Genomic DNA, 16457 nt, shown 5'->3' on the forward strand with positions numbered 1-16457 from the left:
TTCCTGGTCTGTCTACTCCAACCACAGAGGAGCTACGCTGGTGATATACTTCAATCAATTATTCCTGCATGGTTTAGGGATCTATTCATTTTTTTTTTTGCCTCCTCTAGTACCTGACAAAAGATGTGGAGCAGTTGATGTGGGGGGGAGTACACAGTGGTTTGACCACGTTACAGGTAGTCCTCAATATACAATCATTCATTTAGCAACCATTCAGAGTTACAACAGCACTGAAGAAAGTGACACATGACCATTTTTCACACAACCATTGCACCATCCCCATGGTCATGCGATCAAAATTCAGACGCTTGGCAACTGGCATGTATTTACAACGGCGGCAGTATCCCGAGGTCACGTGATCCCCTTTTGTGACCTTCCGACAAGCAAAGTCAACTTGCCAGGCAGATTAGAAAGCTAAATGCCAAATGTGCTCTCCATTGTGTGAAAAATAAACTCCCTAGAAACCTGACTCTGAATTTCACATGCTTCTTGGTAACATAGGTGGACATGTCTAGCTGAATAACCGGTCTGACTTACAAGCCTTGTGGGTTGGGTGGGGGGGGTTGGTTTTTTGGTTTTTTTTTTGCATTCCTGCCCTCCTGGGCAGAGAGCATGCTAAGCAATCTCTGAGTGATTAAAATAAATAAATAAAAATAAAATCAAGTCTATCTGACTCTAAGCAAATCTGTACAGGCAGCAAAAGAGCAGAGGGCCCATAAGGATACAGAATGCCTACTGTGTGCCTTGGACGGGGATGCCTAAAGCTAAAATAGCTACTTAAAGCCACTTCTAAATGGCAGCCAGTGTGCTGGCTGTTCTGAGTGCTTTGGTTATAAACAATCTTAATAATGCCGCTCAGAGGTAAATAGTAGTCTGCTAAGTGCAGATACAGTCTGCTCAGGGTGGCTTTATCTATCAAATGAGAATGTCATTAAGGTTAATGTACAGCCCCTCTGCTTTCATAATGAACAATGTGCCACATTGTCAATTCAGTTTTGCCTTTTAAATCATTCCTGCCCCCCCACCACCACCATTACTTGCATACTGTAGACCTTTTGAAAACTTCCAGAGTCATGAGCATATTTAAAATGCTAGGGATTTTTCTTTGAGACATCTGGGCATCTCTTCAGGAAACAAACACTGGTCCTCAGCCCTAGGTGAGTTACTAAAGAGTATGAAAAAGCTAAACTATAATCAAGAGGTGATCTAGAAAAGCTTAATCCCAGTGCTGGGAGCAGTCATGTTCTTTCAAGATTTGGCCTGAATGTTCTGTCATGAAATGGTCCTGCACAAACCTTCATGAGATGCAATTGTCATATTTTATAAAGATGCTGAGATAATCCTAAACGTGGTAACTGCTGCTGCTGCTGCAAAAAAAAAAATCTGGGTCAAATATTTATGTCAAAAAAAAGCAAATATAAATTATAGATGTCCCAGAAGGACTGTAGTGGGGATCCCAAAGAACAGTCAGAAAGGGCACCAATTTTCCTTCCAAGATGGTCCACGGCCTTTTAATAAGTTGTCATCATTCTGTTGTGATGCCACTGAGCTCTGCAGGGATGCTTGTTGATCTAGAAATTATACAATCTATGGAGATTCTCAGTCTATCCAGGTCATGGTTGTCCCAAAGGTGCTTTTTCAAGAGGCAACTGGACTTTCTTGTTTTTCTTTGAAGACATTTCGCTTCTCATCCAAAAAGCTTCTTCAGCTCTGACCAGATGGTGGGGAATTGGAAGGATTTATATTCCTTGCAGACAGCCGGTCATTTGCATTCTTTTAGAGAGCTGCTGAGGCCACTTGGAGGTTTGTCTGTGTTCTCAGGGTCACCAGAGTGGTGCAAATGGGTGTGGAGCCTTCTTAGAACTGCTGAAAGGAAAATTTGAAAATTGAATCAAAGTTGAACAGCCCTCTCTCAACAGAGGGGGAGGGAGACGACATCATCTATCTCCAGTCTACAACACAGTCCTTTCAGCAGTTCCAAGAAGGCTTTATGTCCTTCAAAATGAAGATTGGATTTAGAAAGAGAGAGAGAGCTGCATATAAACAGCTCCATCAGTGCTTGTGATCTCAAGTCCAGCAATGTATCCATAGAGACTAATTCAGAGGCTAACAGGTGAACCAAGCTTACAGAATTGGAAGACTTGTCCTAAGTCTAGAGTCCTCCAGGTGTGCTAGTACAGGAGCTCTCGTAATATGTGACTAGCATGGACATTATAGGAATTTCCGTCACATCTGGAGATCACCAGGATGGGGAATATTGGTATAAACCATACATCCATATTCTACCCAGCTGTCCTAACAGAAATTTTCTTATGTCCTAGTAAGGGATGCATTTCAAATTGTACATAATCACCATGTTGGATTAATTCTCTTTGCTGTGAAGAAAATGCTCAAGTTCCCATCTGTTAGAAGAGATCTAAGCCTATGAATGTGATCCATTTCCATTCAAACTCCCTGGGAATGTTGTCATTATAGGATTTTATAGTTTTATGCAGACCATTTTGTGACATTCCTTCCTTTTGTCAATTGATTAGCAGCAGCAGGGCTTTTTTTCTCATAGAACGCTCAGAATGGAGTTCCGGCACCTTTTTTTGGATGGAACCTTGTAGGGTAGGCAAGGCAGATTGTATGACATGTATGAGTTCCGGCACCTTTTTCTTTTACAAAAAAAGCCCTGAGCAGCAGTAGAGCTGTATAGAACTTTTCCATCATTTTCTATTTAATGCCATAGAAAAGAGTCCATCTCAGTGGTAGAAACCCATATTTCCTCACAGAAGGTCCCAGGATCCAGTTGCAAACATCTCAGATAATGGTAGCATTAGGAATCTGCCCCAGGCACTGCTGCTACTTGTTAGAACGGGTTATGCTGAGCTAAATGGAGCGGTGGCTAGATTCACTACAATGTAATACTGTAAAATTATTATTTGGCAAGTTCATCTCAGTGCTCAATCCAACATATTCTATTTTGTTAATATATGCTTAATTCTGTTGATATAAAGATAGTACAGACATCATCAATTTGAAACGAACAGAACTGTTGGGTCTCCTCTTTGTGATAATTGTGACCCTGGCTTGGGATTTAACACCTTGTTGAAACAAGAAAGCCTCAACATTAAACTAATGATCATTTGAAGGGCTTGTCTGGTTATGCTGTTTTTATTTCCATTGAACAGCTGTTGAAAGCTATTCTGCTATTCAAAAATGTGCATTATGACCTGTGAAAATAAGTCAATAATTGTGCATTTTGTAGTTTTCAACTCTTCCCTCTTCAACCACAGAACCTGTTAGGTACACACAACCTGGGCCAGATCTATTATGAACCAATCAAAGACCGTCATGGCAATGTTATCATAGTGACAATTAGAGAAGTGGAGAACCTCTATTCCTTTTTTAATGGCAAATGGATGCAGATATCTAAGCTACAAAGCCAGAGAAAATCGCTTTCGACACCTGAGGAGCCAACGGCATTAGACATCTTGCTTATTACAATCCAGGTAACCCTCTTTTTCTCCACACGTGTCAAATTTCAACAAATAAGCAAACATTCCTTCTGATAAGCTTCTGGGGACTCAGTTGTAGCTTGCCAGGCACCATATGTTAGATATTCAAAGGACATATTTGTTGGGTTGTTCCAATCTGTCCCTTAGTCAGGAGGCATGAATACTGGAAATCGGTTCAATTAAAAATGGAGAATTAACTAAACTTTATTTATTTGGTTGACTGCTTGATTATGGCTTCCTAGCCCAAAAGACTGTCCCCATCCTGCATCCAAACCAAATTAACCATGCATAGTTCTCTCTAAAATTGAAAGCATGAAATGAAATCCTTATGAGAACCAGACTGGTATCATGGTTAGTCATTTACTTGAAATAGGAAATACCAGTCCAAGCCCACCTTCACCCATGGAAGCGTAATGGGTCCAGACACTCTGTCACTCCCAGCCCAGCCTATTTCACAGAGTCTTACTGGGGAAAATAAGAGGAAGCATAGTATATGCTTCTTTGAGGAAGAAGGATCTACATCTAATAAACAAACCCAATTAAGTGACTCAGAAATCTGTTTAAAATATTTATGATATCTTATGGAAATTTTAAAAATGATTAAAAAATACTGCAAAACAGTAATTAAGACAATAAAATTAAGGTCACTCAAAAGATAATTAATGTCAGGAAACTAAACAAAACTAGTGCTCCAGTTTTGGAGGGCACCAGCACCCGGGGAAAAGATGGTATTTGCTTTTCACCCGGGGTGCCAAAATGTGTAGGACATCTTACCCACAAAAAAATTGACAAATGTTGTCAGCCTCAGCATAATCTACATATATATATATTCCATTTCAAACTCAGGAAGACCTTCAAAATTTATTTTTAAAGTGCTGTATTGCCAGAAACGACTTGAGGTTGAAGTGTTCTCATTATATGTCCGCATTGCTGAGATCGGGCATCTCTCCTAAGCAAGGATTGGTGGAGCAAGTTTTAGAACTACTAAATCCATGATAAGATAAAACAAAGCCCAGCACTTGGATGACTGCATCCTATTGGAGTCAGAGTTGGGAAACATGTGTTCTGAGGATGTGCGCCCAAGGAAGAAAAAAAGAAAGAAGCGGCCTCAGATTAGCAGTTTGTTAAAAACAAGAAACAAACAGTGATAGACAGAGAGAAACCACTTTTTTTAACTTGCCATCCGCACCCCACTGCCTCCTTATGATCAGTCAGTCGCGAGGTGTTGAAAATTCAATGCCCCTGGAAATTACACTTCTGACACAATGACCAGCAGTTAAGGGATACTGCAAATTTTCTTCTCTACCTGGAAAAAAAAATACTAATAACATTTGGATTTTAGACCCTGAGCAGGAGAGCCTTTGTATCCCTTTTTGCTGAGAAGAGACAAATCCCAGCTTCGGGAAGCACAGCCACTCCTGTCGCATGGCATGTTTAACACCGGAAGCTTATTCTGACAGCCACTGACACCTTTAATTTTCTGCCTCCACTCCCTACTCTGTCTTTTGAAATCCCTTGGCAAAATCTGCCAAATTCACTTTTAGGTTACATTCTGAAGCAACAATTTTTTTTTAAAGGAACAGTTAGAAAATCACACGAACTCTCTTTTCTCCAGATTGCTCACATTTTATCTGTTAGTAACATTTACATTTCTTTCTTTGTTTCTCTGTTTCTTTGTTTAGTAAATTTATATAACGGTCCAACTGACACGCCATGACGCCATAACCCTTTTCCTGCAGTTACTTGGCCTCCAGAGACCTCTCCATATTCATACCACAATTTTTTTAAAAAATATTTAATTCCAATTCTGTTTTCCCCCACCCCCCTCTTTTTCTTTCCATTTTAAATGCTTGGATCCATCTCTCGATTACTGATAATAGAGAATATTAGCAAAGAAACAAAAGATAGGATAAATGAATTCTACTAAGAGACTGTCAGTAATAGCCTCCTGATGTGGGAGGGAGATTGGCTTTAGATCTTCCAACTCTTATTTCCAATGCTTTCATTCCCATTTAGAACAAGTTAGGATTAGGAATATTTCCAGTTCCAAATGCCGGGCTAAAATGAGGTGAGGCGTTCTTTACGAATACCTTAGCACAGACGCGTCAAACACAAGGCCCGGGGGCCGGATCCGGCCCGCAAAGTGGTTTCATGCGGCCCGTGAAGCCATCCTGGAAACAGTGAGGGAACGGCCCCCACTGCCTTGGCCCTGGCCCAGAGACCCTCCTTCTGCCAGAGACCCTCAGATCTGTCCCACTCCTGCCCAGGCCCCCATAGGCACCCTTGATGCCAACGATGTAGAGCTGGCCACGCCCACCCAGTAGGCCATATGCAATCTAGCCACGCCCACCCAATAGGCCACACCCACCCAGGCCACACCCACCTGGCCCCCTGAGGGCAACTGCAATGCTGATGCGGCCCTCAATGAAATTTAGTTTGACACCCCTGCCTTAGCAGATCCCTTTTGCTGTTGCAGTCACTGCTGGGAAACTGCCAGTGAATTTATTTAGCCTACAAATGAACGTACAAATAGGGAACTAGTTATGCATATACTGAAGCCACTTTCTGCACAGTAGCTTCTGTCCATAACTCCCTCCCTTGGCTCCAATGGAGAGCCAGTTTGGAATAATGGATTAAGGCAGGGGTAGGCAACCATGGCTCTTTTATGACTCGTGGACTTCAACTCCCAGAATTCCTGAACAAGCCATGCTGAGGGGAAAGGGAGAGGTTTCCAAGATGAGCCATTATGGCTCAGGAATTCTGGGAGTTGAAGTCCACGAGTCATAAAAGAGCCAAGGTTGCCGGCATCAGGCTAGAAACCAGGAGACTGAGTTCCAGTCCTGTCTTAGGCATGAAAACAGACTGGGTGACTTTGGGCCTGTCACTCTTGGTCAGCTCTGGGAAGCAGGCAAAGGCAAATCACTTCATAAAAACCTTGGCAAGGAAACTACAGGGACTTATCTAGGCAGTCTTCAAGAATTGAGTATGGATTGGATTATTTCTGCACCTTTTTCTCTTTTTTTGTTTTCTTCTGTATTAGTTTGTGTTAATTTATATTTTCTTTTTTAAAATTTTAATAAAATTTATAGATAAAAGAAACAAAGCATGGGACTTGGGGAACAAAAGAGTACTTCTGCTGCTGCTATAACTACTACAAATCATGTTAACTGTGAATAATAATAATAATAATAATAATAATAATAATAATAATAATAATAATAATAATAATAATAATAATAATAATACAAGAAAGAACTGGAGAACATAATACAAAGACCTACAAATAGAAATAGAAAGACTGTGGCAAAGACAAGCAAGGGTAGTACAATACCAATAGTAATAGGCGCCTGGGTGCAATCCCAAAACAACTGGAGCACCACTTGAACACCATTGGCATTGACAAATTCTCCATTAGTCAATTGCAAAAGGCGGCTTTATTAGAAACTGCTTCCATCCTGCAACGATATCTATAATACCATCAAACATCCACATCTGCCTATCCCAGGTCCTTGGTAAGGACTGGATAGGTAGACAAAAATGCCAAATCCAGTCTGAACATCTGGCTGGCTGTGCACTGATTAATAATGATAACAACAACAACAATAATAATAATAATAACCATAACAATAACAAAAGCAATAATAATAATAATAATAATAATAATAATAATAATAATAATAATAATAATAGTAATAATAGTAATAATAATAAAAATGTGACTGAATTGGAACACCTAGACCGGAAAACGCATAAACATTTGAACATGCACCATGCTCTACATCCATGAAGTGACATCGACAGATTGTACCTGCCAAGAAGAATAGGGGGCAGAGGGCTACTGCAAATCCACCAAACTGTAGAAGAAGAAAAATGAAGTTTGAATCACTATGTGAATCAAAGTACAGAAAAATTGCTGCAGGCTGTGAAAACAAGGAGCATTATCAAAATAACAGAAACAAAGGCAGAATATAAGGAAAAACGGCTGGATGATAGATTAAATAGATGGAAAACCAAAGCTTTGCATGGACAACATTTGAAAAACATTGAAGGAAAATGTGATAACAACTTGACATGGGCATGGCTTAAGATGGGTGTTGAATAGTGGGTTTAGGAACGCAGGAAGGATGCAGGCAGCAGAGTTCGGCACAGCAGCTCTTTATTGGTGTGAGAACAGAGTTGGGGAATAGGGGTTACCTGTACCCTTCATATACCTGGCCAGGTACCCACCCAACCAATCAGTTTAAACCTGGCCAGGTACATACCCAACCAATTAGTTTAAACCTCTGTTTCCTGCCGAAAGCTTATCCCAGCCACAGCAGTTTTGGTACAGCGCCACCTGGTGGTATTGGCTATGCTTATGGTGCCTCTTTAAACCCATACATAACACCCCTTCTCCCTAAAAGAATGAACAATGATTTTGATACAGTGAACAACAACAACAATACTTCAATACAGTAACAACATGCTTGACAATGACACGTCGTGGTACCATGCCCTTCTGCCTGCCCTCATGACTGCACATAGTCGGCGAGATAGGCAGGTGGCCTATGAGTCTGGGATGACCGTCTTAGGGGCTCCCCCCTGTCCTGGACAGCAGAGTCAGTGGTTACATCCAGGCTGGGCGTTTCTGGTGGACCCACCCCAGAGTTTAACCCAGTGACTGGGTTGTCGTGCTAGCTCTGGGCTTGTTGTCTGGGATGGACAGAGCTCTCTGGGAATGACTCTGGGTCCATGAGGTCCTCCTCAGGCTCAGGACCTGTTGTCTGTTGGTAGGGTTGGAAGTGAGGATTTGTGGCCAATGAAGGGTGGTCCTCCGGTTGGTTGTTCTGTGACCTTTCAGGAACCCATTTCCTGACTTGGTCTATGTGTCGTCTGATCTGATGGCCCCCCCTCCACCCCTACAATGTAGGATAAGGGGCCGGTTCTGTCAACCACCACCCCCGGAATCCACACATGTCCCGGACTGTAGTTCCTAGCCCAAACCAAGTCACCTGCATGTAGTTCCCTTGGGGGTTTGGGTTGCTCTGTCTCTGCAGCCACTCTGTCAGGGTATAGCCTGTCCAGTTTGGTGATGAGGTGTCTGCCCCAACGAAGTTCAGCCGGGCTCTTCCCCGTGGCTGTGCATGGTGTGGTGTCCTTGGTCAATGCGTCCTTGGTCGTTTGCACCATGCGCTCTGCTTGTCCATTAGTCGATGGGTGGAAGGGCGCGGATGTGACGTGTCTAATCAAGTTGGCTTTCGTGAATGCCTGAAATTCAGCAGGGGTAAATTGAGGCCCGTTATCCGATACCAAAACGTCAGGGAGACCATGCGTGGCAAAGAGCCCCCTGAGCACTTGGATTGTTTTGGCCGTGGTCATATTAGTGACTGGCACTGCCTCTAGCCACTTGAAGTGACTGTCTACCACCACTAGGAAGAGCTGTCCTTGGAAAGGGCCAGCGTAATCTATGTGGACCCTGGACCAGGGTACGTGTGTTTCCTCCCATTTGTGGACAGGTGCATGGGGTAGTTCTGGCCTGGACTTTTGACAGGCGTAGCACCCGTGTATCTGTTCCTCTATTGCCTTGTCTAGGCCTGGCCACCACAGGTAGCTCCTAGGTAACGCCTTCATCCGCACTATGCCTGGGTGCCCCTCGTGTATGGATTTTATGACTCTGTCCCTCAGTTTCTCTGGAATGATGACCCTGCTTCCCCACAACAGGCACCCCTTATGGGCAGACAGTTCCTGCCTTCTTGTGAAGTAAGCCTGGAATTCTGGGCCTGGGCTCTTCTCTTGCCACCCCGTGAGTTCCCAAGACTGGACCCTGCTCAGGATTCTATCTGATGTTGTCTCAGCAGCTATGTCCCTTGCATGTATGGGGTATTCGGGTAGCTCTTGGATGGCCAATATCTGTGCAGCCGGCACCAGATCGGGTTCTGTGTTTGCCAGGGGTAGCCTATTTAACCCATCTGCATGGCCCATTTCTTTCCCTGGTTTGTGAACCAGTTTAAAGGTGTATGCTGATAAGAATATGGACCACCTGAGCATCCTTGGGGATAGGATTTGGGGGGTTTGCTTGTCCGTGGTGAACAACCCTAGTAGCGGCTTATGATCAGCGAATATTGTGAATTCCCTGTCATAGAGGTAGTCATGGAATTTTTTGACCCCAGCCACTATTGCCAGGGCCTCCTTGTCAATCTGGGTGTAATTCCTTTCTGCCCCTGAAAATGTTCTGGAGTAGTATGCGATGGGCACCTGTTCCCCATTCCCCTCTAGATGGCTCAGTACTGCGCCCACTCCATAGGGTGAAGCATCGCAAGTGATGCAGATGGGCTTTGATTCTATGAAGTGTGTGACCGTTGACTTGTTGGATAGTAAATCCTTTAAGTTTTGGAAGCTTTTTTCGTGGACAGTGGTCCAGCTCCATGCAGCTTTCTTGTCTAAGAGCCTGTGCAAAGGCTCAGCTATCACTGCCTTGTGGGGAAGGAAAGTGTGGTAAAAATTTAACAGCCCAAGGAAGGCTTGCAGTTCTGCCTTGTTCTTGGGAGTGGGGGCCATTTTTATTGCCCTTACTTTGGATTCTGCAGGGTGAATCCCATTGGCATCTATTTTAAAACCTAAAAATTCTGTGGTTGCAACCCCAATGCTGCACTTGTCTCTTTTTAATTTGAGACCTGCAGCGCGAAACCTACCTAGAACTGCCTTCAGTCTCTCTGCCAACATTTCTTCTGTGTCCCCTGCAATGAGGACGTCATCAAAATAAGGGCAGACCCCTTGGATGCCCTTTAGTGTCCGCTCCATTACTTCTTGGAAGATTCCTGGAGCTACACTGACACCAAATTGCAATCGGTTCACTCTGAAAGCTCACCTGTGCGTGACTATTGTTTGGGCGTCTGCCATCTCCCTGGTAACCGGCAGCTGCTAGTACGCCTGCACGAGATCCAGCTTTGCAAAGATGGCACCGCCTTGGAGGGAAGAGAGAATGTGGCTGACTGTTGGGACCAGGTAAGCATGCTGATTAAGGGCCCGATTTAACGTGCACTTATAATCAGTGCAGATTCTTACTTCCCAGTTAGACTTGAGGGGGGTGACTATAGAGGTCTCCCACTCTCCCCCTTCTACCGGCTGTAGGACCCCCTGTTCAACTAGTTTGTCAAGCTCTCTCTCTATCTTATGTTTGAGAGCAAAGGGGACTTGCCAGGGTTTGATCCTAATGAGTAGGATGCTGGGGTTCAGTTTAAAAGAGATGGGGGGCCCGGTGTACCTGCCTAATTTGTCATTGAATACGTCTGCAAGCGCTTTGCAGACGGCTTCAATGCTGTTTCCCTGGGTCCTGTGGATGCCTGAGATTACTATGCCTAGTGCCTCAAACCAGTCTAACCCGATTAGACTAGTCCTCCAGCCCTCGACCACGAGAATATCCAAGTGCCCTTGGAAACTCTTAAACCCCACAGAAAGGGTGGATTCCCCCTTGATTTTTACTGGGGCGTTTTGGAAATCGGTGAGGATAATATTGGAGGGCCTCAATTTGGCCCACCGCTTGCTCCAGCCGCACACAGCTGCTGGCTGTGTGTGGCACAGATTTTTGCAGGTAGGGGAGGCAGCTCCAACATACTATAGATTTAGCAACGAAATGGGCATCGAAGGGGTTGGAGATGATGGTAATATTGCCTCACAACTGAACTAATAAATCATTTCTTAAAACTTTCTTTTGAAAGCAGCTCAAGATGGAGGACGCGCTCGGCTGAGCTCCGCGAGCTCCAGCTGATAGGCGTCCCCTGGGAGCCCCTCACAAGCCTTATGGCTTGCTGGGATGGGATTGGGGTTTGTTGTGGGGCAGTGTGACAACGCGGAGGCTGTTGAAGCCAGCAGCGGATTTGAGCTGTTTGAACGACCGGCTGCCGGCTGCTGGCCCTGCTACCTACCAGCTGTTTCCTCCCGCCGTTTCTTGCTTTCTCTGGAGCGTTCGGGCTGCTTGTGTCTGGCGCGGCGCTCCCCGCCGCTTTCGGGCCGTCCGGGCCACTTTGCTTGTTCTCGGACCGGCTCGAGCTGCTGGGGAGGATGCCTGTTGGTGAGGGGTGCGCCCGTGAGGTCCGCTGGGCTGTCCGGTCGGCGGCGGTGAAGATGGCGGCGACGGCGTGGGCGTCGGCCTTGGCGCGAGTAGTAGCCTGCACGACGATGCCTGTCGGTGAGGGGTGCGCTCGTGAGGTCCGCTGGGCTGTCCGGTCGGCGGCGGTGAAGATGGCGGCGACGGCGTGGGCGTCGGCCTTGGCGCGAGTAGCAGCCTGCATGACGATTTTTTTGGGCCGCGCTCGGCGGTGGTGGCGATGGCGGCGGCGGCCCGGCTTTGGTGGTGACAGGGACGATGATATGTTCCGGACGCTCGGGGATTCATCAGCTGGCTTTAGGGCCATTTTTGTTTGTGCCGGCGTTCTGAGACTGTCGCCCCGTTCGCGGGGGCCGGCTGCTGACTCTGGTGCCTTTGGGCTTTTGATCTTTTCGCCGGCGGCGGGACTTCCATGTGGCCCCAAGCCGCCTTGGTCCGCTTTGGTGGTGGTGTCGCCCTCGGGCCGTTTTGGCGGTGGAGAGGGTGACTATTATTACTCACCTTGGCGACGATGGTGGACCTATTCTCTTGCTTCAGGCCGCCTCTTATGGCGACGGTGTCTTCGGACCGCTTGGCTGGCGAAGAAGACGACTGGGAGTCATCTTACTGGAGCAAGGACGACATGGGGCTCCTGCATCATGTATCATCTTTGGACTGCTTTTGCAGTGACGCCGGTGATTTAGACTACTTTTACTCTGGCCTGCCTATCCTCCTTGCCTTGGACACACTTTTTACCATCTGCCTACCTATCCTCTCCCCTCTCCCTTTGGACTTTCGACATACCTGGGTATCGGCCACGGTGGGAGAGTGGCTGGACTTTTCCATCTGCAACCACATAGAGGTGGGAGCTCTATGGGTTTGCCTACCCAGAGGATATCTGGTCCACCCCCAGGAACGGAGCCTCTACCCGTTGTGAGAGAACGGGCTGCGGCCTGTCTTGGGGGCCACCCAACTGAGTGGCAGTGAAGTTGGGTGGATCCAGGTTTCTGTCATGTTCAATCCTCCCATGGACAACTAGGGATGCCTATCCTGGACTGTTTGGACTTTTATACTTATGCGGCAATATACGAGTACGCGTTTGTACGCCCTCAGGGGTGCCCCCCTCTCCTGGGTGCGACCTGCCTCCTTAAATGTTGATGACCTTGATGACGGGCCCGAGTTTTGAGTCTCTGAGAGATGGCTGGGCAGGGGCAGGGGCTATCCATGTAATTCTAGGAAGCCTCTGATTATTTTTTTATCCAAATTTTTTTATAAGGTTAGGGAGCGGGGTGGGAGATAGCGGTGGTTTGGCTATGGGGGGTGGCCGATCTACCATGGTTCAGACCAGCCTTGGGTCTGATGGCACGGGGGGAGAACGGGGTGGCGTTGTCGCCGGGGCTCATGAGCGGGTCGTGGGATTATCAATTCCCACGACGGGGAAAGGCAGCAGGCGGATAGACAGGGGGCCGTATCGTTACCGGGAGGGCCGTCCCCGCTATTTGCAAGCGGTGAGGCGCTCCGACCCTCTGCTTCTTCCCCGAGGTTCCGGGAGCGAGGATGTGCAGCCTCCTGAGCTCCGGCTGGTGTACCTGAATGCCAGGTCCGTGGTTAATAAAGCTCCCCTCGTTAGGGATTTAGTTGAGGGTGAGCAGGCGGACCTGGCTTGCATCACGGAGACTTGGTTGGGCCCAGAGGGTGGGGTCCCTTTGGTTGACCTCTGCCCACCAGGCTTCCGGGTGCTGCACCGGCCAAGAGCTCAAGGTAGGGGTGGGGGAGTGGCGGTTATTATTAGGGAGACCTTATGTCCGCGGGAGACCACCGTTTCTCAGATAGTCGGGTGTGAGTCTCTCTTTGTGAGATTTGGTTCGGGGGCGCAGTTGGGTTTGCTGCTGACGTACATTTCGCCTAGTCGTGCAGCGGCAGCCCTGCCCGAGCTGCTTGATATCCTCTCAGGGTTGGTGGTTGAGTTTTCCAAACTTATAGTTTTGGGAGACTTCAATCTACCATCCCTGGGAGGCTCATCTGAGCTAGCTCGGGAGTTCATGGCTTCCATGACGGCCATGGACCTGACGCAAGTAATTTCTGAACCAACTCATGAGGGAGGCCACACTCTTGACCTGATTTTTTTATCTAGACGGTGGTTGGATGATCTTGGTGGGGGCTCTCCATTTATTATGCCCCTGTCATGGACCGATCATCATCTCCTGTGGATGGTCTTCTGTTTTGCCACCCCCCGCCGTGGGGATACGGAACCAATTAGATGGTACCGCCCCAGACGCTTAATGGATCCTGATAGATTCCAAGCGGCGCTGGGGTCCCCACCTGCCTCCATTGCTCACAGCTCGGCGGATGCCTTAGTGGAAACCTGGGAAAGGGCAGCCACTGAGGCACTTGACCGGGTTGTACCCTTGCGGCCCCTGACCCGGCGCAGATCCCAGCGAGCTCCATGGTTCTCCGCGGAGCTCCGGGAGATGAAGCGTCGGAAACGGGGCCTAGAGAGCTGTTGGAGGTCGAGCCGATCCGAACCCGACCGGTTGCGGTTAAGAACCTATATTAGGTCTTATCTCGCAGCGATGAGGGTGGCGAGGTGTAATTACTTCTCTACCCTCATTGCGTCCGCAGATAATCGCCCAGCCGCCCTGTTTAGGGTGACTCGCTCGCTCCTTAATCAGGAGGTGAGGGAGGATCCCTTGCAGGGTCGTGCTGAGGAATTTAGTCAACATCTGTCGGATAAAATCGCTCGGATTCGGACCGGTTTGGACTCCAGCTGGGCAGAGTCAGGCGATCAGGACACGGACGGTCTTGTCAATGTTATCTGGGAAGAGTTTGATTCTGTGACCCCTGATGAAGTGGACAGGATTATGGGGAGGCTGAGCTCCTCCACATGTTTGTTGGATCCGTGCCCTTCCTGGCTGGTTTATGCAGCTAGGGAGAGGACACGAGGCTGGCTCCAGGCGGTTATATCTGCTTCTTTGAGTGAGGGTTATTTCCCCACCGTCTTGAAGGAGGCGGTGGTGAGACCTCTCCTCAAGAAGCCTGCCTTGGACCCAGCTGTATTGAACAACTTTCGTCCAGTCTCCAACCTTCGCTTTCTTGCGAAGGTTGTTGAGAGTGTGGTGGCGCATCAGCTCCCTCTGGTCCTGGATGAAGCGGATTATCTGGACCCCTACCAATCGGGTTTCAGGCCCGGGTACAGCACGGAGACGGCATTGGTCGCTCTGGTGAATGATCTCTGGAGGGCTCGAGACAGGGGATATTCCTCTGTCCTAGTCCTATTAGACCTCTCGGCGGCTTTTGATACCATCGACCATGGTATCTTGCTGCGGCGTCTCAGGGGATTGGGAGTGGGAGGCACGGTTCTTCGGTGGTTCTCCTCCTATCTCCTGGGACGTTCGCAGTCGGTGTTGGCAGGGGGGCAGAGATCGGCCCCTAGGTCTCTCGTTTGTGGAGTTCCTCAGGGGTCGGTTCTCTCGCCTCTCCTGTTCAACATCTATATGAAACCGCTGGGTGAGATCATTCGTGGTTTTGGAGTTGGGTATCATCAATATGCCGATGATACCCAACTTTTCTTTTCGACCCCAAACCACCCCAGTGATGCCCTCGCTGTGATGTCCCGTTGCCTGGAGGCGGTTCGGGTCTGGATGGGGAGGAACAGACTTCAGCTCAACCCTGACAAGACTGAGTGGCTGTGCATTCCGGCATCCCAGGACATTCAAAATGTTCCATCTCTTTCTATGGGGGGTGAGCTCTTACCCCCCGTGGACAGGGCTCGCAACTTGGGAGTCCTCCTAGATTCACGGCTTACCCTAGAAGATCATGTAGTGGCCGTGACTAGGGGGGCTTTTGCCCAGGTTCGCCTGGTGCGCCAGTTGCGGCCCTATCTGGACCGGGATGCCCTGTGCACGGTCACTCATGCGCTCGTGACCTCTCACCTTGACTACTGTAATGCTCTCTACATGGGGCTTCCCTTGAAGACCACTCGGAGGCTCCAACTGGTACAGAATGCGGCCGCGAGAGTTGTCTTGGGAGTTTCCCGGTACTCCCATGTTACACCTTTGCTCCGCGAGCTGCATTGGTTACCAGTTGTCTTCCGGGTGAGGTTCAAGGTCTTGGTTATGATCTTTAAGTCCCTACATGGCATGGGTCCGGGGTACCTCGGGGACCACCTGCTGCCGGCTTCAACTCCCCTCCGCCCTGTGCGTTCCCACAGAGAGGGCCTCCTCAGGGTGCCTCCGGTCAGGGAATGCCGACTGGCGGCCCCCCGGCTTTGTGGAACCAACTGCCGGTGGAGCTCCGGACGGCATCGGACCTCCGAACTTTCCGTCGTGGTCTGAAGACCCATTTGTTTGAATTGGCCGGTCTGGCCTGATGGGGGAGCTGGGTTTTAAATTGTTATTTTAGATTGTATTATTGTTTTTTAACTGGGCATTGATTTAATCTCTGTTTTAACTTTTGTACAGTATTGTATTTTTATTTATATGCCCTGTGAACCGCCCTGAGTCCCCAGGGAGAAGGGCGGTATATAAATTAAATAAAACGTAAAACGTAAACGTAAACAAGTTTAAAAGTCTCATACAAGATGACTGAGACTGCAGAGCCGGAGTCAAGCTCCATTTTACAGGGAATGCCCTGTAAATGGACGTCCAATTTAAGCTTGGGTTTGAGTGGCTGGTGGACTCCGGTGCGGCAGATGGCCCTCCGGCTTTCGAAAAATCCTGTGGTGGTGCGTTTCGGGGGCCCCGTACCTTTCTGCGGTGTGTCCTCCAGTTGTAGCTTGTGGAGGCCATCTCGGGAACAGCTACAGCATACCACAGCAATGTGGCCTGTTTTTCTGCAGGCCCAACACGTGGCCGTCCGGAACTTGCAGTTCGCCCTCACATAGTTTCCGCCGC

General features: G+C 48.0%; 1 protein-coding gene across 1 annotated transcript in view; it reads left to right on the top strand.

The window, feature by feature from the left end:
- The window catches only part of ANKFN1 (ankyrin repeat and fibronectin type III domain containing 1), a gene marked incomplete at its 3' end in the record, with an annotated part of 133031 nt that overhangs the window by 86862 nt on the left and 29712 nt on the right, over nt 1-16457 (top strand). The window contains exon 11 of the mRNA XM_083353610.1: nt 3279-3494. Coding sequence (XP_083209736.1) covers nt 3279-3494 — 216 coding nt within the window. The remainder of the gene's footprint in view (nt 1-3278; nt 3495-16457) is intronic.

Source organism: Vipera ursinii (assembly GCF_947247035.1).
Source record: "Vipera ursinii genome assembly, chromosome: 2".
In the NCBI taxonomy this organism is placed as follows: domain Eukaryota; kingdom Metazoa; phylum Chordata; class Lepidosauria; order Squamata; family Viperidae; genus Vipera; species Vipera ursinii.